Source organism: Muntiacus reevesi, chromosome 11, assembly GCF_963930625.1.
Source record: "Muntiacus reevesi chromosome 11, mMunRee1.1, whole genome shotgun sequence".
NCBI lineage: Eukaryota > Metazoa > Chordata > Mammalia > Artiodactyla > Cervidae > Muntiacus > Muntiacus reevesi.
The window spans coordinates 66,717,823-66,742,875 of NC_089259.1; the positions used below are offsets into that span (position 1 = coordinate 66,717,823).

A 25,053-nucleotide genomic window follows, 5' to 3' on the forward strand; every position below is an offset into this window, starting at 1 on the left:
AAGCTCACAGAGGTTCCCTCACAATGCAACGTGTGAGATGCCACAGAACATCTCACGTGGGCTGTTCATGCCTTCCACCATCTTTCTCCAGGCCGTCCCTGCAGCCCATGGGGAGCTTCGGAGCAGCAGAGGAGGGCAGAGCCTGAGCCTCCCCTCTTCGCCTCTGGGGGAGTGCCTGGGCTCAGAACAGGAGTTTCAGCAGAGTTTGCAGCCAGGTGGGATCCTTGCAGCTGGTTTGTTCGTGCTGTCCTCTCTACCCTGCTCCACCAAAGAGCCGGTGGCCTTGCCTCCCACTCGCATGCGGCTCCTGGAAGCTTTGGCCTGACTGCCTCTTCGTCCTGCAGCCCCCCACACGGCCCTACTTCTCTCAGAGCGGTGACAGCAGCGCAGAGTCGGTGACCGGGAGGCGACCCGGGAGGTTGTGCAGTCCCGGGAGGCGGAGACCTGGCGGGCTGTGGGTGCTCCACCCCCAGAAGCCTGTGGTTCTCCGGCCCGAAGGCGGACTGATCGCCAACTTCCCTGCCGTCGCCTCCAGGAGCAGCGGGAGCCTCACTCAGGCCAGAGCAGCGCAGCGCCGCTCCACGCCCGCCCCGGCCGGCACGATGCCGCCGCGGCACCCGGAGGTGAAGCCCAACCCTCTGCAGAAGGCGAACCTCTGCTCGCGCCTGTTCTTCTGGTGAGCGCCCCCCGGCCGTGATACGCTGCAGTCGCGGCGCCCTCCGCTGCCGCGACTTTCTTTCGGAAACGAGTGTGGACCCTCCCAACGCTGTCCTGCTGCCCCCTGCCCCCTGGGGAGGCGGGGCACGACTGGGCAAGGAAGTGGGGAGCAGGGGTGGGGAGGGGACCCGGGGACCTGGTGGCGGAGGTACAGGGTCTCCGTGCCTTGCTGCCGGCAGCCCCTCCAGACCCAGAGAGCAGGAAGCGGGAAGGCTGCCATGGGGAATCCCAGCCCAGTGGGAAATGCACTGAGCACCCCGCCTCTACTCTTCCCGGCTTCCCCTGAACTGCTCAGGAATTCCCAGTTCTGAACTGAAGCGTCACACCCCACCCCCTACCCCGTCCCCAGCCCCAACCAAGCAGCTTATGAACAGCTTCCTTCATCTAATTAGTGCCTTAGACCATTGTTGTTCAGTTGTTCAGTCGTGTCCCACTCTTTGCAACCCCGTGATGGCAGCACTGCCGGTCTCTGTCCCTCACCGTCTCCGGAGTTTGCCCAAGTTCATGTCCATTGCACCCGTGATGTGATGTCATCTATATATCTCATTCTCTGACACCCTCTTCTGCCCTTAATCTTTCCCAGCATCAGACCGTTTTCCAGTGAGTCATCTGTTTGCATCATATAACCAAAATATTGGCGTTTCAGCTTCAGCATCAGTCCTTCCAAAGAATATTCATGGTTGATTTCCTTTAAGACTGACTGGTTTGATCTCCTTGCAGTCCAAGGCACTCTCAGAAGTCTTCTCCAGCGCCACAGTTCGAAGGCATCAGTCCTTCAGTGCTCCACCTTCTTTGCCATCTTTCAGTAATGTCCCCGCCTTTTCCCACATGCCCTGTGTGGCAGTGTGTTCCAGCTGCCCTGGGTCCCCTCTGCCCCCAGGTCTGTGACCCTGTGTTTCTTTCCCTCTCCGTTTCTCCCTGTGTGGCTCTCACTCTATGACCTGGTTCCTAGTTGTGGCAAATTTCACGTGGGTAAAAGATGAAAGGTTTTTTATTTAATGATTGGGAACACTTCTTGAACACGTTTTGCTTTTGCCTCGGACACACAGCCAGGATTGGAGGATGTATTTGACCAGCCCCTTTCCTTATTTTGAATATCTCCACTTACATCTTTGAAGACCACTCTGGAGATAGAGTCTCTGAAGCCTGAGAGGTCTTTCCCAATTTCTAGCCTTCAGGGAAGCAGTGCATGGTCTTGATGCAGGTGGTCCTGCCCAGGAGTCATTTGTTCCTGAAACCACTGAAGGGTCCCTGAGCCCAGAGGAAACACACAGATGAAAAAGAGCTCAGAGAGTTGAAGCTCTTAACTGAACTGTTCCATGTGGTAGCTGGGACCACTAACTGTGTGGTCCTGAAACTTTGGGCTTTAATCACACTTGGATGATTACTAGTTGTTTTATTTCTGGACCCTAACCCATTTATCTTCCCCCCCCACCCCCAATTCTAGTATTTCCTTGTTTTATGGGACAGCCCAGGGGATCTCCAAGGGTTGGGAGCTCCTATGCTTGTTTTGATGGTGGTGTATTCAATGTGTGTAACTTCATCTCTTGGCCATTTGGTGGCCCTTAAGGAAAAAGGGGCCTAGAAGAAGGAATATGAGTATGGTTACTATAAATAATAATAAAGTAGGAAAAATTTTCCTTAACTTCAGGCAGGGCAAGGAACTTTCTAAACACCTTCTGTTTGTGAATTTTCAAAATGTGAAATGGGAAGGTGAGGACTTTTCATTGATTTGGTTAAGCACCCATTTCCAGTTTTCCTGCTGGGGGGAAAGGCACTATTACCTCTTATTTTATACTTGAAGGCACTGAAGCAGAGAGGTTGAGTAGGTTGCTTACCGCCACACAGCCAGTAAGTAATGGAGCAGGATCCCAAGTCAAGCAGGCTGGCTCTGAAGACGGTGTTCCTTGTACATGTAACGTATGTCACCAGATTGGTCTCCTGCCTTGTGCACAGTCGTGTCCAACTCTTTGCGATCCCGTGGAATGTAACCCACCAGGTCCTCTGTCCGTGGAATTCCCCAGGCAAGAGTACTGGAGTGGGTTGCCATTTCCTTTCCAATTTTGGGCTTAACTATTTCTAACCAGTTTTTATTTTTCTCTGTAACTTCCCCCTTTGAGCCTGAGATTCAGATAAAAGCAGGAAGTGAACAGGAAAGAGTTAGTCACTCAGTTGTGTCCAACTCTTTGTGACCTCATGGACTGTAGCCTGCCAGGCTCCTCTCTCCATGGGATTCTCCAGGGAAGAATACTGGAGTGGATAGCTAAAATAGATATGATTGTCACCTGCCTGAAGTCCCAATTTCTCACACCTGGGTAAAGACTGGATAAAACTAATGATGCAGTTGGGGATACATAGAGCAAAGAGCAGGAGAAGGAGAATAATTGTAAGGGGTCCTAAGAATGGCAGAAGCCCAGGAAGCTGAGATTGCCCTTTTGATACTATCCCACCCAAATTTGTTCAGTCAGGGCCCTTCTTGTTCTGAGTATTTGATCAAGCGACTTTCTCTTCATTGAATTTTTATTGGAGTACAGTTGATTTACAATGTTGTGTTAGTTTCTGCTCTACAGCAAAGTGAATCTGTTACACATATACAAATATACACTCTTTTTTAGATTCTTTTCCTATGTAGGCCATTACAAAGTATAGAATAGAGTTCTCTGTGCTGTACAGTAGGTCCTTCTTAGTTATCTGTTTTATATATTATAGTGTGTGTACGTCAATCCCAGTGTCCCAATTTGTCCCTCCTCTCACCCCCTGGTAACCATAGGTTTATTTTTTTCTTACATCTGAGACTCTAAGTCTATTTTGTAAAGAGTTCATTTGTAGCCTTTACTTACATTCCACATATAAGTGATGTCATGATATTCATCCTTCTCTGTCTGCAAACAGCCTTCTCTAACAGTCAGGTTGCACTGTCTTCTATTTGACCACTCACGTTAACATAGAAACAACAGGAAATTGTTACAAGGGCACAAACTCCTCCTTGATCAGCCAGCAGGTAATCAGAAGCTAGCAGTGGTCCAGTGTCATGCGGACCAGAGGCCCAGTGAAGATTTCATCTTTCTAAAGTTAGAGCCAGGTTCTTTAGTAGCCCAGGCCAATGTTTGAGTGCTTTTTTTTTTTTTTTTTTTTTTTAATAGTTTTGGCTTTATAAATTGCTTCTCCCTCTAGGCTCAACAAGGATGCTACAGGATCGACAACTCTTTCTATTACCAGTCCAGTCCAGCTTCCTCCTGACTAGATGAATGGCTCCAGTTAGATGGGAGGTGGGGTGAGTGTAATTAAAATCTGAATGTGACCTGGATTGGGATGTGCGCCTTGTATAGCCCAATATCCACTAGTAGAGTTTTCTTGGAGACAGTTGATGGCCCAACGTGGGTGGTACTTGCCCCAGGGGTCTTGAGGACCCTCAGGGGCGCACTGTCTTTGGGTTTTTTTGAGTCATGTTTAGACTAATGGTGGCGCCCTTCCATCCAGGATACTGCCTCCATAGACCAGACCCCTCCAGGTCTGGTATGATCCTGTTCCCAGAGCCCTTGGGCATGGTCTGTATCTAGAGTCAGCCATGCCTGGAGGTGGAAGGCTCGTCAGAAAGATTGATTGGGCCCCAAGAAAACAGGGATTTGACTAACACATATGCCTTTGCTGGGGTGGGGTGGCAGTGGGGGTAACCTTGATGTCCCTTGGCAGAAACCTGGGCATGAAGGAACTGAACTGTAGGTTGGTGATTTTGTCAGCTGTTAGTGGAGTTTCCTGGAAGTTTAGGGGGCTGTATTTATTCCCTGACCGAGGCTTGAAGGTGGCAGACCCCACAGTCAGTAAAATTTCAGCCCTTATGAAAGTCTTTTGTTACATTTCAGAAGAAATTAATCTGCCAAGAAGTGATAATGAAACATGAAACCTGAGTTCTGTTCACAGAGCCAAAGAATGAATTCCGGGAACTGGCAAACACAGAGGCAAAGTTTATTTTAGAAGATAGAGATACAAAGTCCTCAGCATAGACTCTGAGAGGGGGTGAAGGACCCTCAAAAGTCAAGGATTATAGCAGTTTTATATCTTTACTAGTATTTGTACATTTTTGGTTGACTCATGACTAATAGAAGTCATCTTTGACCAATTAATGCAAACATCACAATGTCCAGTTTGTCAATTTTATGGCTTTCTTGGATCCCTCAGGTTCTCAGTTTCTCTAGACATTGCAACGCCATCCCTCGACCCTTTCTCAAGACCCCAGACCATCATGTAGGGACCAAATGTATGTTTTACGATCTAATGGTCTTCTTGGAGTTAGATTTTTTTTTTTTCCCTTGATAAACTGGACAGCAGTTAATGATTGTCTTGTTCTGTGTCTGAATGCTTTATGACCTTCCAGACCAGGGAGGCATTCCTCTGAATGACTGGAAATTGGAACAAAGAGTAAGATGCTTACTTGAGAAGAGAAAAATTGAAACTAAAAAAGGAATTAAAAATTGAAATTAAAGTAAATCTTACACTGTCTAGCAATTTCTGCTTTAATTATAGGGAGAACTGTAAGAAAAATCAATGTATGAATTTTAGTTGGAAATATGTTACTCATCTTTAGGACATCTTCAGAAGGTCGGGGTCAGAAAGAGGCTCACGTGAGGGGAGCCTGACGGGGCTGTAAGGAGATCAGGGTCCAGAGCCTGTTGGACTCAGTGTGTTGTATTGTAATGTGATCCCCTGTAAAACTTCCTTTGTGTTATTAGCTGAACTAAGGAGGTCTTGAGACCACAAGTTTGGTCTTATGTGAATATGACTGAGGCATTCTTGAGTCTGATAGGCTTCCCTGGTGGCTCAGTGGTAAAGAATCCATCTGCCAGTGCAGGAGACACAGGTTCCTGAGCCAAGAAGATCCCCTGGAGAAGGAAATGGCAACTGCAGTATCCTTGACTGGGAAATCCCATGGACAGAGGAGCTGGGAGGGCCGCAATCCATGGGGTCACAAAACCAGTCAGACATGACTTAGCCACTAAACAACAACGGCAAAATCCTTGAGTCTGATGCAGTTCAGAAAATGTAAGTGCTTGGTAATATAGGAATGTATCTACGGCCTTATCCACAATGGCCATTCAGCTCTATTCTGTGCTCCCGAACCAAGGTAACTTTATTTTGATTTTTAAATGTATTTTTCTTAATAATTAAAGTAGATGTACAATGTATGTTCAGTAGACCACAAACAGAGTATTTTAGTTAAGTTATAGTGTGTGTAAGCCAAAGTGACTTACTGACACCCTGATATATGTGTTTATGTGTTTGTAAGCATGTGTCTAATTTTCTCCCTGCATCTTTGTATATTTAAAATGTAGACTTCTTTTAAAACAATGTCCATGAATGTAGGATTCTAATTAGACAAAGATGTGTAATTTGGATATATGTCACTGTCTTTTTAATTTTTAACAGGTGGCTAAACCCCTTGTTTAAAATTGGTCACAAACGGAAATTAGAAGCAAATGACATGTACTCGGTGCTTCCAGAAGATCGCTCCCAGCATCTTGGAGAAGAGCTGCAAGGGTGAGCACGGCAGGAGGGAGAAGGGGAGGGAGTGTGAGAACTTCCACGTGGGGCTAGAGGTGTGGGCAAAGCTCTGCCTTCCTCTGGGGTCTTCTGAGCCTCCTTCCCTGACACTGAACCCTCACCCCTTCATGCTGACCCCAGGCTTAGCCCACTTTGGAGGCTGGGGGAGCCTGTGTTCCCCGTGTGAATGGATGTGGAGGGAGCCCACAGCCATGGCCCTGGAGGCTGAGCTCTGGCCCCAGAGGTGGGGTCCCTGGAGGACAGTGTCTGCCCTTCTGAGCTGCTCATGACCTGTGAGTTCAGCAAAGCTTAGCAGGAACTTGTTTCTATAATCTGGGACTTTTCTCTGAAGACCTGATCTGGTGCTTTTCCTGGTGCTTCAGTGTCTGCACTGCTCATCTTCCAGGAGCCCTGCGAACAGTTAGCCAGCGTCTATGGGGCCCCTCAGAGCGCCCTGTAGTGAAGGCTCATCTTCTGCTCTGTCCCCTCCCCTGTTTTCTATGGCAGGGCTGGTCTTCACGGTGCTTTGTTTCTCTCCACAGGTACTGGGATCAAGAAGTGTTGAGAGCCCAGAAAGATGCGCGGGAACCTTCTTTAGTGAAAGCAATCGTAAAGTGTTACGGGAAATCCTACTTAGTTTTGGGAATGTTAACATTTCTTGAGGTAAAAGCTTTTACATATAGCGCTTTGCTTTTCAGTGTACATGGGTCAGTCCTGAGATGGATGGACTGAGGTGGGGAGAGGACAGGGGTTTAAGGGTAAATCTCATCGAGGAATCATGAGGTAGATCAGCAGTTGCATTTCTCTTTAGAACAGACAGGTGCTTAAAGGGCTTGAACTCTGGGGATTACTATTTTTCTTAATTGATTAAAACATTAGTCAGTCAGTCAGTTCAGTGGCTCAGTTCAATTACTCAGTCATGTCTGACTCTTTGCGACCCCATGAATCGCAGCATGCCAGGCCTCCCTGTCCATCACCAGCTCCTGGAGTCTAATCAAACTCATGTCCATTGAGTCTGTGATACCATCCAGCCATCTCATCCTCCATCATCCCCTTCTCCTCCTGCTCCCAATCCCTCCCGGCATCAGGGTCTTTTCCAATAGTCAACTCTTCACGTGAGGTGGCCACAGGACTGGAGTTTGAGCTTTAGCATCAGTCCTTCCAGTGAACACCCAGGACTTACCTCCGTCAGGATGGACTGGTTGGATCTCCTTGCAGTCCAAGGGATTCTCAAGAGTCTTCTCCAACACCACAGTTCAAAAGCATTAAATTTTCAGGGCTCAGTTTTCTTCACAGTCCAACTCTCACATCCATACATGACCACTGGAAAAACCATGACCTTGACCAGACAGACCTTTGTTGGCAAGTAATGTCTTTGCTTTTTAATATGCTATCTAGGTTGGTCATTACTTTCCTTCCAAGGAGTAAGTGTCTTTTAATTTCATGGCTGCAGTCACTCTGCAGTGATTTTGGAGCCCCCAAAAATAAAGTCTGACACTGATTCCACTGTGTCCCCATTTATTTCCCATGAGGTGATGGGACCAGATGCAATGATCTTAGATTTCTGAATGTTAAGATTTAAGCCAACTTTTTAACTCTCCTCTTTCACTTTCATCATGAGGCTTTTTAGGTCCTCTTCACTCTCTGCCCTAAGGGTGGTGTCATCTGCATATCTGAGGTTATTGGTATTTCTCCTGGCAATCTTGATTCCAGCTTGTGCTTCTTCCAGCCCAGTGTTTCTCATGATGCACTCTGCATATAAGTTAAATAAGCAGGGTGACAATATACAGCCTTGATGTACTCCTTTTCCTATTCAGAACCAGTCTGTTGTTCCATGTCCAGGTCTAACTGTTGCTTCCTGACCTGCATACAGGTTTCTCAAGAGGCAGGTCAGGTATTCTGGTATTCCCATCTCTTTCAGAATTTTTCACAGTTTATTGTGATCCACATAGTCGAAGGCTTTGGCATAGTCAATAAATCAGAAACAGATGTTTTTCTGGAACTCTTTTTTTGATGATCCAGCGAATATTGACAATTTAATCTCTGGTTCCTCTGCCTTTTCTAAACCCAGCTTGAATATCTGGAAGTTCACAGTTCACATATTGCTGAAGCCTGGCTTGGAGAATTTTGAGCATTACTTTACTAGCATGTGAGATGAGTACAATTGTGCAGTAGTTTGAGCGTTCTTTGGCATTTCCTTTCTTTGGGATTGGAATGAAAACTGACCTTTCCGAGTCCTGTGGCCACAGCTGAGTTTTCCAAGTTTGTTGGCATACTGAGTGCAGCACTTTCACAGCAACATCTTTCAGGATTTGAAATAGCTCAACTGGAATTCCATCACATCCACTACCTTTGTTCGTAGTGATGCTTCCTAAGGCCCACTTGACTTCACATTCCAGGATGTCTGGCTTTAGGTGAGTGATCACACCATTGTGATTATCTGGGTCGTGAAGATCTTTTTTTGTACAGTTCTTCTGTGTATTCTTGCCACCTCTTCTTAATATCTTCTTTTTCTGTTAGGTCCATACCATTTCTGTCATTTATCGAACCCATCTTTGCCTGAAATTTTCCCTTGATATCTCTAATTTTCTTGAAGAGATCTCCAGTCTTTCCCATTCTATTGTTTTCCTCTATTTCTTTGCATTGATCACTGAGGAAGGCTTTCTTATCTCTCCTTGCTATTCTTAGGAACTCTGCATTCAAGTGGGAGTATCTTTCCTTTTCTCCTTTGTTTTTCGCTTCTCTTCTTTTCACAGCTATTTGTAAGGCCTCCTCAGACAACCATTTTGCATTTTCGTTTCTTTTCCATGGGGATGGTCTTGATCCCTGTCTGTTGTAGTGTCACGAACCTCCGTCCATAGTTCATCAGGCTCTCTATCAGATCTAGTCCCTTAAATCTATTTCTCACTTCCATTGTATAGTCATAAGGGATTTGATTTACATCATACCTGCGTGGTCTAGTGGTTTTCTCCACTTTCTTCAATTTCAGTCTGAATTTGGCAATAAGAAGTTCATGACCTGAGCCACAGTCAGCTCCCAGTCTTGTTTTTGCTGACTGTATAGAGATTCTCCATCTTTGGCTGCAAAGAATATAATCAATCTGATTTTGGTGTTGACCATCTCGTGATGTTCATGTGTAGAGTCTTCTCTTGTGTTGTTGGAAGAGGGTGTTTGCTATGACCAGTGCATTCTCTTGGCAAAATTCTATTAGCCTTTGCCCTGCTTTATTCCATACTCCAAGGCCAAATTTGCCTGTTACTCCAGGTGTTTCTTGACTTCCTACTTTTGCATTCCAGTCCTCTATAATGAAAAGGACATCTTTTTCAGGTGTTAGTTCTAAAAGGTCTTGTAGGTCTTCATAGAACCATTCGACTTCAGCTTCTTCAGCATTACTGGTTGGGGCATAGGCTTGGATTACTGTGATGTTGAATGGTTTGCCTTTAAAATGAAGAAGATCATTCTGTTGTTTTTGAGATTGCATCCAAGTACTGTATTTCGGACTCTTTTGTTGACTATGATGGCTACTCCATTTCTTCTAAGGGATTCCTGCCCACAGTAGTAGATATAATGCTCATATGAGTTAAATTCACCCATTCCAGTCCATTTTAGTTCGCTGATTCATAGATTGTCGACATTCACTCTTCGACCACTTCCAATTTGCCTTGATTCATGGACCTAACATTCCAGGTTTCTATGCAATTTTGCTCTTTACAGCATCAGACTTTGCTTCTATCACCAGTCCCATCCACAACTGGGTATTGTTTTTGCTTTGGCTCCATCCCTTCCTTCTTTCTGGAGTTATTTTTTCACTGATCTCCAGTAGCATATTGGGCACCTACTGACCTGGGGAGTTCCTCTTTCAGTATCCTGTCATTTTGCCTTCTCATACTGTTCATGGGGTTCTCAAGGCAAGAATACTGAAGTGGTTTGCCGTTCTCTTCTCCAGTGGGCCACATTCTGTCAGACCTCTCCACCATGACCTGACCGTATTGGGTAGCCCCACACATTCATGGCTTAGTTTCATTGAATTAGACACGACTGTGGTCCTGTGATCAGATTGGCTAGTTTTCTGTGATTATGGTTTTAGTGTGTCTGCCCTCTGATGCCCTCTTGCAACACCTACCATCTTACTTGGGTTTCTCTTACCTTGGACATGGGTTATCTCTTCATGGCTGCTCCAGCAAAGCGCAGCTTCTGCTCCTTACCTTGGACGAGGGGTATCTTCTCACAACTGCCCCTCCTGACCTTGAATGTGGAGTAGCTCCTCTCAGCCCTCCTGCACCCCACAGCAGCCACTCCTCGGAGGTGTAATGGAAAGATAGCACTGGAAAGGAAAGGTATTTTATATCATGTTAGGATGTTCTTGGTGCTGAGTATAAATGCTGAGTGATCCTGGACCAAAAGAATATCTTACAACCTCAGGGAATATGGGTCCTGTGGTTTGGAGGAAGTCAGAGGACAGAGATGAGAATATGGCAACAAATGTAAACAAAGGCCAGAAGTGGAGTTTTAATAAAGCATTTGGACAGTAATTTGAAGTAAAGGATTTATGTGGCAACAACAGAACTATGTTCAACAACATGGAACTGAACATTATATCTCATACTAAGTTAAAAGCACGTTGTATTTCTTTCCTGACCACTTGCCCAGTCCCCATCTCTTTGAGAGAGACAAGCTTCATCACAATTATTTCATCTGATTGATGACTGTCATTTATAACTTTATTGCTCCTTCTGTCTTGGGTATTCCTTTGGAAAAGGTGTATGGATTCATTACATATTCTAATGTTTTGCCTATAGATTGTAAGATAAAGTCAAACATGTATCTGCTGATACTTTTTAAATTGACCTGTCCTTATACTTAGAAATGTCTCTTAATAGTAGGCTTCCCTGGTGCTCAGAAGAATCTGCCTGCAATGCAGGAGACCCATGTTCAATCCCTGGGTCAGGAAGATACCCTGGAGAAGGAAATGGCAGTCCACTCCAGTATTCTTTCCTGGAGAATTCCATGGACAGAGGAGCCTGGCACGCTCCAGTCCAGGGAGTTGCAAACAGCTGGACACGACTTGGAGTTGAGTCCAGAATAATGTAAAACATTTTACAGGTGCTCAGCAAGTAATTGTTGGCTTTTCCAGGTCACATCTGATCAGTGCTTTCTAAGAAAGGATCATCCCCTTTCTGTGGAACAGAACCTGGGGCCTTGCAAATCTGGGCTGGAGCTGCCAGAGCTCCCGAGAGCTCTTCCCTGGGATATCCCTGGCACATCCTTCCCTAGGGTGCCCCCTCCCCATAGGCCAAGTCATCCAGGCCAGACCCCTGCGGAGGAGCTTCAACTTCAGCATGAATTCTGTGCACCCTCCATGCTGGTTTCCGTCTTGGCTGTGGGGGTGTTTTGCTGGTTGAAGGGGGTCCTGGTAGCCTGGCATTGGCAGAGGGTGGAGGAGGGGATGGGCAGGGAAAATTAAAGGCAGAAAGTTGTGTGGTCAGTGACCTCTATGACCCTGAAGATCCTGGGTCAAGACCCCCCAGAGGACAGTTCACCTGGGGACACAGTGCCGGCAGCCCCTTGTTCTGGCTGAGCCTGCTGGAGGTCTGCTGCAGACCCCCCGGGTGGCTCGTGGTCTCCATGGTACCTTATTGCTGCCTTAGGGATATGGGAGGCCTGTGAGTGTGTGAGAGCAAGAGGGATGGAAGATGCAGTTGCTGTGAAAGGGGTGTTTTAGGTGGAGAAGGTGTGAGCTGTTTTCATTCCATTGTGTTGGGGTGAGGTGGGTGGGCCAGGTGGTTTACAGGTGGGCGGCGTGGCTCTTGTTTAAAGGCTGTGCTGTACTGAAGGACCTATGGGCGGTGGGCAGCTGGGTAGGTGAAATATGACTCACACAACTGGAGAGACCAGAGAATCTATCAGCTCACAGGTGACTGGATGCTTCTGGGAGATGGAGTTCTTACTGATGATAGAAGTGGATTGGGCATTGTGCCAGAGGGTGGACAGGTGTGTGGGGCAGAGTGCCACTTTTGAGAGGGCACTGACCACCTAGATGCTGCAGTGCCTTGTGAAGGATATGGGGTGGGAGAGGGAGCAGGAGCCCTTCAGGCTGTCCTAGTCCTTCTTTGTCCTGTGCGTAGCTGTCCCAGTGATGGTATTTCCACATAGTCACAGTAAGTCTCTGAAATACACAGGTGGCAAGCTGGTGTGGCCTGTTTGTGCAGAATTTCCTGACCTCACACAGCAGAGCTCTCATGAATTCTGTTTATCAGGAAACCCTGGGGCCTCGGTGTCTGCCTGTGACTCATGCCAGGTGCCTGGTTGGATGAGTGGCCTCAGGGTTTAATGTTGGATCATATCCTGGAGCAGGTCTTTCTCTGCTGTCCCTGGTTCTCTAGTTTCTCTTGGGTACCAGATGCTAAAGAAGCCTAAAGTCAAGTGGGTCTCAAACCTTAGCCCATGTGTCTGGTTTTGAACTGAGCTGCCTGTTTTTCTTGCTGTCCTGGGCTGTTGGCTCCTTGGATGGGGTCACTAAGCCTTGGATGGATCACATCCTAATATGAGTCCTGGGTCTTGGCTGTGGCAGCTCATGGGAGAAGCAGACATAGAGGGAGAGGCCGCAGGATCTGGGGTTCTTCCTGAGAGCAAATCTGCCCCACTGTGGTGCTGGGAGTGTTGGTTTCAAAGTTGTCCAGCCCCTGGAATACATCCTGCCAAAAGTGAAAGTGTTAGTTGCTCATTTGTGTCCGCCTCTTTACTACCCCATAGACTGTAGCCCGCCAGGCTCCTCTGCCCATGGAATTCTCCAGGCAAGAATACTGGAGTGGGTTGCTGTTTCCTTCTCCAGGGGATCTTCCTGACCCGGGGATCAAACCCAGGTTTCCTGCATTAGAGGCAGACAGTTTACCATCTGAGCCACCTGAGGGTCCAGAAAGGTCCCTGGGGGCTGCATAAGGTGCAAGTGGTAGAGCTCTGGCCTCTCTTTTAGGATATTGGTTGTTGAGTGGTCATGGTGGAGAAGTGGGGAGTAGAGGACCATAAATGTAAGTGTTCATCTGTGTAGTAGTACTGCTAGTACTAGTAGCAGTGCTACTTAGTTAAATAATTGCTTTTATGAAGCAACTTCCCATGTTGTGATCTATCTGTACTGCTTGTTGGTCTTTGTATTTTAGACAGTGGAAAATGTAAACTCAATCCAGAAGTCTCTAAAACACAGATGTGTTTCCTTGGTGACCTCCAGCCCTCTTTAATTCCTTGGGTTCACAGAACGCCCTGTCGATCATCCATGATCCCAAGCAGTGTGCTCTTTCCACTCACAGCACGAGCCGGGCCTCCCAGGTACTCCTGGCAGCACCGGTGGGAAAAAGCAGGGTGATGCCAGTCCTGGGTGAGGCTTTTAGGTTTTAGGATTTTGAGATATGAAAACCTCTGTCCTATGAGAAGTGAGGAGTATCTCTACTACTCAGAGAAACAGGTACCAGGCTGTGGAGCCCTTGCAGGTCACCCCTAATTAGAACAGAACAGGCAGAGAGTTCCCAGCACCCTGGCCCCTGTGTGCACCTCCATAGGTACTGCAGGAGGGGAGGACGGGTCTGCCGTCCCGGGGCCCTCAGGGTGGAGAGGAGGAGCCTGAAGTCTCTGCCTGGGCCTGAGTCACAGAGACCACCTCCCCAGGTCATCAGGGCTTCTCTCTGAGAGGTGAGGTCTCCGCTTGCTGATGTGTAAGTGGGATGACCTCAGAGAGCTAGAGTGGGTTCACCCAAAACCTTCCCCTGAGAGGGGAGGTGTGGCCAGGGGTTACGTCTCCTTCCTAAGACCCTAAGAAGTGGCCCAGCCTTGTCTGGTCACTTGGCCTTTGCCTGAAGCCACTTTTGCTGGTGGTCTCTGGTCCAGGTGAAGGCTGTGGGAAGCCCATGTGTGTGTAAACCTTCACTTTGGAACTCAGCTGATGGGCAAGAAGTAAACTGAATCCTCTGCATCCCACAGTGGGCTCTGTGCCTGGACTCATGGCTGGTTCCCTGAGAGCTGCAGTGGACTTTGCCTTTATTTCCCAACCCTTTCTTCCATGTGTCCCTCACTTTGCTCAACCCAGGAGGCTGAGGAGTGGCTGCTGATGGCAAAGATACTGTGGGCTGAGAGCAACCACTGAGGACCACACAGCAGGGAGAGGAGGAGGGGGCACTGAGCCAAGGAGATAGGGACCTGCAGAGCAGACCTGCTGTGTGCGCCCTGCTGGTTCCTGAGAGCATCGCGTTAGCCATTAGGTGTTAGTAATATCCACAGTGATGACCTTGAGTTATAAATGAGGGTGATGATTTCCAATCCATTTTTCTTTTCTTTTTCTAAGTATATGTAAGTTTTTATTGGAAAATTAAAAGAGTTTTTAAAATTGAAGTATGATTGGCTTATAATATTTTATTAGTTTCTGGTATACATCATTAGTGATTTAATATTTGATACAGTATATAATAATTTTAGTACCAACTGTCACCATAAAAAGTTATTCCAGTATTATTGAGTATATTTCCTATGTTATATATTACAATCTTGTGATTTATTTTTAAAGATTTTATTTATTTATCTTTTCTCCCAATCTCCTTTTATTTATTTGATAAATTGGTGTTTGTACCTCTTAAGTTTCCTTACCTATTTCATTTGTTCACTTCACTCCCCTCAATCCATTTTCTTTAAGTAGTCAGGGTGGTAGGTGTCTCTTTTTTAAAAGACTGCATTCATAATGGTTAAAAATTTTAGCAATCTGCTTAGAAGTGAAACTTTAATTACAGGGTGGAAAATTTGACTTTTACACATGATTTTTCTCAGGAGTTCTTGTTCTACTATGATCACCTGTAAGCAGCAATGAATTTTCCAAGCCCTTTGCGAAACCAGCCTCTGCCATTATGAATAGAGTAAGTCTCTGCCCTGGACTTCTGTTAATAAAAATGTTGAAATGATTTCAGAGCACTTTGAGCTGTTGCAGCTCATTTAGTTGTCCCAGGATTCCTCCGAGGGAGGCAAGGTGGGGATTTCCATAGATAAGGACCTGGAGATGTAGGAGGATACTTGATGGGCTTAGAATCTTGTGACTTGCAGGTGGCCAACCTGGTTTCTGAAGCACAGCTTTCTGATTCCTAGACCAGCACTCTCTGCATCATGTCCTGAGGCTTCCTCTCCTCCCACAACCTCAACTCTTCTTGCTATTTCGCATGTGTTTCAGAGATATACATGTTAATAAAGTTCTGTTTGATTTTCTTCTGTTATTCTGTCATTTATTATAGGGATCCTCAGCTAAGAACTCAGAAGGGTAAAGGGAAATAAGCCCCTATGTCACCCTAAGTCAGCTTCAATAATTGCTATAATGAGCAGTTTTGATTCATCTGAAACTCACTTTCACTTCCCAAGATTATTTTAAAGCAGTTCCAAGACATCATATTGTTTTTATCCATAAATATTTTAGTATGTATCTTTAAAAGATGTGGAATCTTCTCCCACTAGACATATTTAGCATAAACATTGTTATTATGATGCATAAATATTAACTTCAATGTCATCAATATCTAGCCAGTGCTCACAGTTGTCTTGTTCCCCTCTTGCTGTCAGAAGCAGTGTTAAATAAGGTACTTTTGGCTGACATAGGTTATACAGATTGCTTTTCTGTTCCCCTCCACCCCGTGCCTCTAGGTTGTTTGTCCTGTAGAGATTCCCACAGCCTGGATTTGGCTGATCACTTTTCCCCCTGTGTCAATTAACATGTTCCTCTGGCACCTTAGGTTGGTGTTAGGTCTAGAAGTTTGATGTAACTCCTTTGGATTTTCTTCACCCCTTTTGTCTATGTAGGAGGTAGGGTTGTATATCTCCCTTATGAGGTACATAACATCTTTTGGAGGTGGTGGTATAGGTGTGTGTGTATTGTTAGGAGCTATTCATGATCCTTTCTCAAAGTCCATTAATTCATTAAGGGTTGCAAAATGGGGATGTTCTAAGCTCTTTGATTAACCCTGAAATATAGTATTTATAGGGAGAGCAGGATAAAATGATTTTTTTACTTTTTAAAACCCGTTTTCAAAATGATAAGTTGGTTTTCCTCTGGGGCTAGTGAGTTTTTATTGTTTGTTTGGTTTGGTTTTGTGAATGTCAGTTTGAGCTCATGGATTTCAGCATTTCTGATCTGCTTCAGTCCATTTCATTTGTTATGCTTGTGCCAACCTTTGGCCATCTTTGGGCAGTGGGAGTCTATTCAGGTTGGGTCCTAAGTATTTTGCACATCTCTAGAAGTCTTTGCTAGTTGTTTTTTTTTTTTTTTTTTTTTTTTTTTTTTTTTAATGTTATTTTTTGTTTTGCTTTTTGGTTTCTGGTATGACAGGATGTTTTTATCTCATTTTGTACAGCATTTGCTCAGCCCTGGAGTCATCCATTTCTCCAATCAACCCTGTCTTCTTTTAGTGTGAAATGGTATTTATAGACTACAGTCTGGTTGCTAGAGGAGCTTACTGCTCCTGATTGTTTTTCTTGGCTTTTTCATTAGACAAAGTTAGAATACATTTTTTAAGGTAAACAAATATGTTTATGTGGATGTTCCATTGGATGTTTATATTGGATGTTCCAATCCAATTCAGATGAGGACACTAGTGTTTTTACTTCATCTTATTGTGCTTCAGATCAGTTCAGTCACTCAATCATGTCCAACTCTTTGTGGCCACATGAACTGCAGAATGCCAGGCCTCCCTATCCATCACCAACTCCTGGAGTGTATCCAAACTCATGTCCATTGAGTCGGTGATGCCATTCAACCCTCTCATCCTCCGTCATCCCCTTCTCCTCCTACCCTCAATCTTTCCCAGCATCAGGGTCTTTTTAAATGAATCAGCTCTTTGCATCACGTGGCCAAAGTATTGGAGTTTAAGCTTCAACATCAGTCCTTCCAATGAACACCCAGGACTGATCTCCTTTAGGATGGACTGGTTGGAACTCCTTGCAGTCCAAGGGACTCTCAAGAGTCTTCTCTAACACCACAGTTCAAAAGCATCAATTCTTCAGCACTCAGCTTTCTTTATAGTCTAACTCTCACATCCATACATGACCACTGGAAAAACCATAGCCTTGTCTAGATAGACCTTTGTTGACAAAGTAATGTCTCTGCATTTTAATATGCTGTCTAGGTTGGTCATAACTTTCTTCCAAGGAGTGTCTTTTAATTTCATGGCTGTAATCACCATCTGCAGTGATTTTGGAGCCCCAAAAATAAAGTCAGCCACTGTTTCCACTGTTTCCCCATCTATTTGCCATGAAGTGATGGGACCGAATACCGTAATCTTTGTCTTCTGGATGTTGAGCTTTAAGCCAACTTTTTAACTCTCCTCTATCACTTTAATCAAAAGGCTCTTTAGTTGTTCTTCACTTTCTGCCATAAGAGTGGTGTCATCTGCATATTTGAGTTTATTGATATTTCCCCCAGCAATCTTGATTATAGCTTGTGCTTCCTCTAGCTTAACGTTTCTCATGATTTACTCTGCATATAAGTTAAATAAGCAGGGTGACAATATACAACCATGACATACTCCTTTTCCTATTTGGAACCAATTTGTTGTTCCATGTCCAGTTCTAACTGTTGCTTCCTGACCTGCATACAGGTTTCTCATGAGTCAGGTCTGGTGGTCTGGTATTCTCATCTCTTTCAGAATTTTCCACAGTTTATTGTTATTGTGCTTGCATGTCTCTTTTCTCCCATCATCGATTCTCTTTGTCCAATGTCTAAGCCCAATTCTCAATGATATCAGCATAATTATTCATTTGTTGTACCTTTTAAAGTGACTTCTGAAAGCAATTTAATATTTTTATTTTCATTTGGAGTTCATACTGTGTTCATGTGGATGTATCACGCAGAGAATGTGTTTTCAGGTTATTTTGTTTCAAATCACATTTGTTAGTTCTTTTTTATATGGCTCTGCAAACCAACAGGATGGGTGTGTATATTTAGGTACTTTTATGTAATTTTACTTTAAAATTTTAGGAATTGCATTTTTAAAATTTAGTTATTTTATAATTATAATTCTGTATAATGTTTTAATGATTCCAAAATCAAGAAAAGACTACTTAAAGAAGTCTGATAACATTGTTAGCTCTATTCTAATTCTCCTTTTCCTTTTATAGATAACTTTCCAGGCTAATTCTGACTCATCTTTTTATTAATGTTTCTTAAATATAGTTTTTTTCTGAACATTTTATTTTTCTGTGCAGAATGAACATTTTCAGTTTCAATACTGTAATCTCTGGACTTTTCTGGAAGCATGAAATGTTCAATGGAACTCTGGTAAAAAGTCTTTGGGATCACTATAATTCCTTGTTATTCCTGCAGATCAGGTCTGTGGCTATTCCAGGCTCAGATGCCATGACAGTGCAAGAGTGTAGGTTAGCAGGTACTTATACGGGGTTAGTTTCCGCATCCAGAATCTACAGGGAGAGGAATCTTCTCTACCCTAATCAGTTGAACCTAAACCAGTTTCTGGAGGCTGGGCCTTGGGTGTCAGAGTGCACTTATCCCCTCCCAGGTGATGCTAAGGTGCGGTCAGGATGAAGACCACTGTGTAAGAGACGAGTGAAGGCTAGTATGTCTAGAATCCTGATGGTTATGATATCTGCAGATTCACTGCTTTTCCTCCTTATCTTTGGATTTTTCTCAACTCTACTTTTTGTCACCTTTCACCCAGTCCTAAAGATTCTATTCATTTTTTCCTACAAGCCCACTCTTTTCTGCTTGTATGTGTCACTCAAATGTTTGGTAAAACTTTGATAGCTTGTTTCTTTTTTGTGTTTTTTTTCCCATGACTGAGATATGGGGAAGTTTCATGAGAAATGTTTCAAGTGAATTAACATGGAGAAAGAATTCTACCCACTCAGAAGTTCTAGCATCTAAACTAACTGTGCAAGAAGTTACCCCAAGAAGCAAAAGGTGGGACCCAATGTCAGGTGCTTTCATGGGCCTGAGTACCAAGGACTCTCTCAATAAATGTCTACCTCGAGCTTCCCTGGCAGTCTACTGGTTAAGACTCCATGTCCCCAATGCAGATGCCAGGGTTGTTTTTTCCTTTTTTTTTTTTTTTTTAACTAACTTATTTATTTTAATTGGAGACATATTGCTTTACAATATTGTGGTGGTTTTGCCAAACATCGACATGAATCAGCCATGGGTGTACATGTGTTCCCCCATCTAGAACCCCCCTCCTAGCCCTCCTGCCTTCCTCCCTACCCCATCACTCTGGCTTGTCCCAGAGCACCAGCTTTGAGTGCTCTGCTTCATGCATCAAACTTGCACTGGTCATCTGTTTTATATATTGTAATGTATATGTTTCAGTGCTATTCTCTCATATCGTCCCACCCTCACCTTCTCCCACTAGTCCAAAAGTCTCTTCTTTACATCTGTATGTCTTTTGCTGTCTTGCATATAGGGTTATCATTACTGTCTTTCTAAATTCCATATATATGCATTAATATACTGTACTGGTATTTTTCTTTCTGACTTTCTTCACTCTATAATAGTTTCCAGTTTCATCCACCTCATTAGAACTGACACAAATGCATTCTTTTTTATAGCTGAGTAATATTCCATTGTGTATATATACCACAACTTCCTTATCCATTCAACTGCCAATGGACATCTAGGTTGCTTCCATGTCTAGCTATTGTAAACAGTGCTGTAATGAACATTGGGGTACATGTGTCTCTTTCAATTCTGGCTTCCTCAGTGTGTATATGCAACAGTGATATTGCTGGGTCATATGGAAATTCTATTTCCAGTTTTTTAAGGAATCTCCACACTGTTCTCCATAGTAGATGCCAAGGTTTTTGATCCCTGATCAGGGAACTAAGATTCTGCATGCCACATTGTATGCCCAAAATAAAATGCCTGTCTCAGAGACTCAGACTCTCAGATAATCCTGAATAATGGATGTGGTGATATTAACTTCAGCTCTTTTAAAGATCCTTTATGATTTCAGGTTTGTGAAGAATTCTTGTGAAAGAATAAAACTATATGCTCAATTGGTTTGTGGAAAGAATATACATATGGTCATAGATTGATGTCAAAGAGGAAGGGTTTAAGGGGGCAGTGTTTGACCTTGTTTCTGCTTATCAAGAATGTTTTAATTTGGTTAGTTTCATGGTTGATAGGAGAAGGCAATGGCACCCGACTCCAGTACTCTTGCCTGGAAAATCCCATGGACGGAGGAGCTTGGTAGGCTGCATTCCATGGGGTCGCTAAGAGTCAGACATGACTGAGCGACTTCACTTTCACTTTTCACTTTCATGCACTGGAGAAGGAAATGGCAACCCACTCCAGTGTTCTTGCCTGGAGAATCCCAGGGACTGGGGAGCCTGGTGGGCTGCCGTCTATGGGTCACACAGAGTCGGACATGACTGAAGTGACTTAGCAGCAGCAGCAGCATGGTTGATAATATTTTCTCAGTTGTTTTATCTCTTATTAGTTGAAGGTGAGAATCAGGAATGTACAGATGAGAGAATTCCTTGGTGGTGTGTGCTCACACCAGTGTACACGTGTTGGAGTTAGGTCCTGGGAATACTGCTACCAGTGTCTGTGTCCCCAGCCACAGCCACTCGTTGCCTCTGAGAGATTCTCCAAGATAAACAGAGTCTTCTGAAATTGGACCTTTCCTTGGGATTCACACCATTATTTGATTTAGAGTTAATACTTGGAACAGAGCATTGACCATATGTAGGAGCTAATCTTCTGGTAGCCGGAAAATCTTTTACCGGTTTGCATCAGCCAGTTTTACCAAATGCCAGAAATGGAAATATTCACAGATTACAAATGCTGCTGCCAGCTGTCCTGTTAAATGACTCTTCATCTCTAACCTTTCCTTGTGCGTGGAGGGTACTGATTTACTCAGTGTACCTTTGAGGGCCATAGTCACTTCTGCCCTATGTGTTCTGGAAGCTTGCAAGAATCATATTTAATATGTGTATTCTTATTCTCTATATGTACTTTGGGGTTTTGTTTTCACAATTTTGTGCTATTCACTATTTTGCTTTCTATTTTTTTTTTTTGAGAGAGAAATTACTGGAAAATTGTTATTTGCTTGCTGTTATTTTTCGTATGGAGTATAATATCAATTTTCTGTTTTCAATAGTTGCAACCTATGCCAGAATGGAGATTCCTTGTATATTATACTTTTCGTCACTTTTCTGAATCACCGTTACTGTCCCTTGCTAGAGGAAAACTTATGCATTTGTACTCAGTCACTCAGTTGTGTCTGATTCTCTGTGACCCCAAGGACTGTAGCCCGCCAGGCTCCTCTGTCCTTGGGATTCTCCAGGCAAGAATACTGGAGTGGGTTGCCATTTCCTCCTCTAGAGGATCTTCCCAACTTAGGGATCAAACCTGCATCTCCTGTGTCTCCTGCACTGAGATGAATTCCTTACCATTGAGCCATTGGAGGAAGTCTGAAAATAGTGCTTAAGAATAACAAATGACTTTCCTCCCAAATTACATCAGATCAAAGTAACAGGTCATGACCGAAAACCTTTGTTGTCTTTTTGAAAATTTCTATTACAAAGAAAGAAAAATCATTATTAAGGAAAAAAAAAGAATTGACAGATGAGTGGAAGGTATGGGCCCTGAACTGGCATTATACCTTAATGAGGCTTTTTGCTAAACTGTTTTTTTTTTTAATATTTATTTATTTGTCTGTGCTGGGTCTTAGTTACCACATGTGGGATGTAGTTCCCTGACTAGGGATCTAACCCAGGTCTGTTGCATTGGGAATGTGGAATCTTAGCCATCAGACCACCAGGGAAGTCCCACAACCGGGTTATTAAATGAAAAAAAAAAAAAACAGTGAAAAAAACCAGATATGTTTAGGTGGTTGATCTGCCTTTATTTACGCCTTTTTACTGGATTTGTTGCACTTAACCATATTCTATTTGGTGAGTGGTATTACTCTTATTTCTCCTGTAATTACAAGGATGTTAGGCTCAAGTGGAGAGCTGAGTAAAAGGCAACAGTGATTCCCAAAGAGAAGCATAAATTTCAGGAATTTGGGGATGTCGGGTGTTACTGCTGGGCTTCTGGTGCTTTGTGGCTGCAGCACTGGACTGCCCTTGGCGACACCAGGACTGGGACTGCCCGTGTGCACAGTTTGACATGTCTGCTTCTCTGTGTGAGCCTCCACGTTTCCATCTCAGGAAACTCTATAAACAGTGTGTTTGACAATCTTCTATATGAGGGACTCTTCCAAGAGGTCTCTATGCCTCTTGGGATGGATGACAGGACACTGTGGAAATGTATCAGAACTGATCATTTTGCTGTGGTCTGATTATGTTACTTATACTTCTTCAGCTGAATAGTGTTCTCTTTATTCTCTATAGTAGATGAAAATTTCCCTGACTTCATGGAAGGAGAGGCAGTTGGTGCAGCCTGTGAACGTGTATGTGTGTGCATGTATGTGTGCATGTGTGTAGAACAAGACAGGAATGGTGAGGTTTAATGAGAAACCCATATGAGGGGTGGGGACATCTGTTGATAAATATCCTGATCAGGCACTAGTTGGCTAAGAAAATGCTTAGTGTTTTTGTTGTTTGGTGTTATGGATTCTCCTTCCCTTCCTCTTGTATGTGGGTTCCTCAGCTTCAGACAGATAGAAGAGAGCTATCAAAGCAAACCTGTCAGTTGGCTATCCTGTCTATGTTAGTAAGGCGGGATTGCCAAAAAGAAAAGGCCCTGTTTCTGAAAGACTTTCAAACTTTTAACATTTTGTCTTTTGTGAAGTCTTTGGAGGAAATGATGTTGAGGCTGGAAATGTTTACTTTAGGTAACTTGGATTCATTGAGTGATTTTCCTTGATGTTGATGGAAGGGAACCTGGGGAAAAGGAGACCTTCAAGGGGTGACTAGAGAGAGGAAGTAGGTTGTGGGGTGGAGTGGCTGTTTGGAAGGGTAGGTAGGTGTTGCTGTTTCTTTGCCTTTTTCTTTGGGAAAGAAACTTGCTTTCCCTAAGTCTTACTCAGGGTGGAAGCCTCAGTGCACCTTGTGTCAATTGGTTTTAGCCTTGGGGAAGAGATGATTTGGAACATTTCTTCCAAACTACCAAGTGCAGTGAATGGCCGCGGAAGACATGATTTTTTAGCTTGGCCTCCACCATGTTTAGTTTTTTAGTCCAAGGAACATTCCAACTTTTAGAGGGTAGAGACATAGTGAGGCAGTGCTCCCGGGAGCTGAGAGCCTGCAGAGCTGCCAAGCCCGGTTTCTTTGTGGTGTTCCAGCTGAAGCTGGTTTCCTTTCTCTTGATCTATAGACATGTGGAGTTTGGGATGGAAAAGAGTGGGTGTTTGTGCCAGGGTCTCAGTTCATAAAGATTCATGAAGAAGGTGATGAAAGTGTGTCTCCCATATGTGAACCAGGTTGACTTTCTGTTGGGCTGGGACATTGAGCGCCCAGGGGACAGGGGTAGGCTGCCAGCAGGTTAATTCATACAGAAGCAGATGTCTTCCTCTTCTTCTGCCACCTTTTTCCTTATTCATCTTAATGCTCACTTGTATTGTGCCAATACAAGTGGCACTGGTTGTGATATTTATACTGAGTATCCACAGTGTATCAGGCATAAGGTAGTAAGGCTTTACTTACTATCTTTGCTGTAAGTTTAAAACTGTTGCCTGCTTTCTTATAGGAGATAGTGGATCTGCATGTTTTTCTTTTAAATTAGCCATGAATGTAGCATTTTGTCAAAATGTATTTTTAACATGCTGATGCTAAAAGTAAATCTTGTATTAAGAAAAACTGACATTTCTATTTAAGACTTTTTTCCTTTCTTTTAGGAAGGCACCAGAGTAGTTCAACCTATATTTTTGGGGAAAATGATTAGTTATGTTGAAAACTACCATCCCACTGATTCTGCCGCTTTGCATGAAGCCTACCGCTACGCGGCAGCACTCAGTGCCTGCGTGCTCCTGTGGGCCGTTCTACACCACGTGTACTTCTATCACATTCAGCGTATGGGGATGAGGCTGAGAGTAGCCGTGTGCCATATGATCTACCGCAAGGTAAGTGTCACTTGGTACCACAGTGTAACCTCCCCTGAATCCTCAGGGACATTTAGGGAAAGTTCTCTGTAAACTAAAAATTACATAACTGGGATTGTTTACACCTTTCTAGAGAAGTTTGCTATTTGCATCAAGCCAAGTTTGTTGTTGTTGAAACAAACTTTACCAATAAATAAAAAATTTTCTTTTGAGATCACGTGAGGGCTGCCCTTGATAACTTTTAGCCATAGGCTGTTGCATAATACCCACTAAATTTGTAGTATTAAATTAATATTAAATTATATTTTTAAAATATTAAATTAATATTTAAAAATAAGCATCAAACATATCAAGCTGATTTTCAGTGTTTTCATGCCTAAATCCCATTGTGCTATTTATAGAAATTTTTTGTTGTTGTTCATTAAAACCTTAATTTACATCAGATATTTATTTAAAAGAGAACTTAGGAGACTGGATCCATAAAACTATATCTAGAAGCAGAGAATGTGTTTGAGAAAGGGAATGATTATAATTTTAAAAGACCCATCTAATTATATTCAGTATAGTTATGTTAATTAGAGAAAATATAAAGAGAATTCATGCCAAATACAGACTCACTCACTATATTCTATGGATGTGATTGTTGTTAATGATATTTAAGAAAATAGTAGGGTTTTTGAGATAAAACTTGAAATTTTACACTGTTTCATTCATTCTAGAGAGAATTTGTTGCTCTTCATTTAAGCTACTTTAATACAATATTTCCTTTTATCTTTAGTATGCA

The 25,053-nt window shown here is 43.7% G+C and overlaps 1 protein-coding gene across 1 annotated transcript in view; it reads left to right on the forward strand.

Moving 5' to 3' along the window:
• The first annotated feature begins 498 nt into the window (after nt 1–498).
• Nucleotides 499–25,053, forward strand: part of LOC136144256 (ATP-binding cassette sub-family C member 4-like) — a 152,903-nt gene continuing 128,348 nt past the window's right edge. The window contains 4 exon segments of the mRNA XM_065902002.1: nt 499–676; nt 6,142–6,252; nt 6,798–6,918; nt 24,066–24,290. Of these exon segments, the coding sequence (XP_065758074.1) occupies nt 603–676; nt 6,142–6,252; nt 6,798–6,918; nt 24,066–24,290 (531 nt within the window). The 5' untranslated portion in view covers nt 499–602.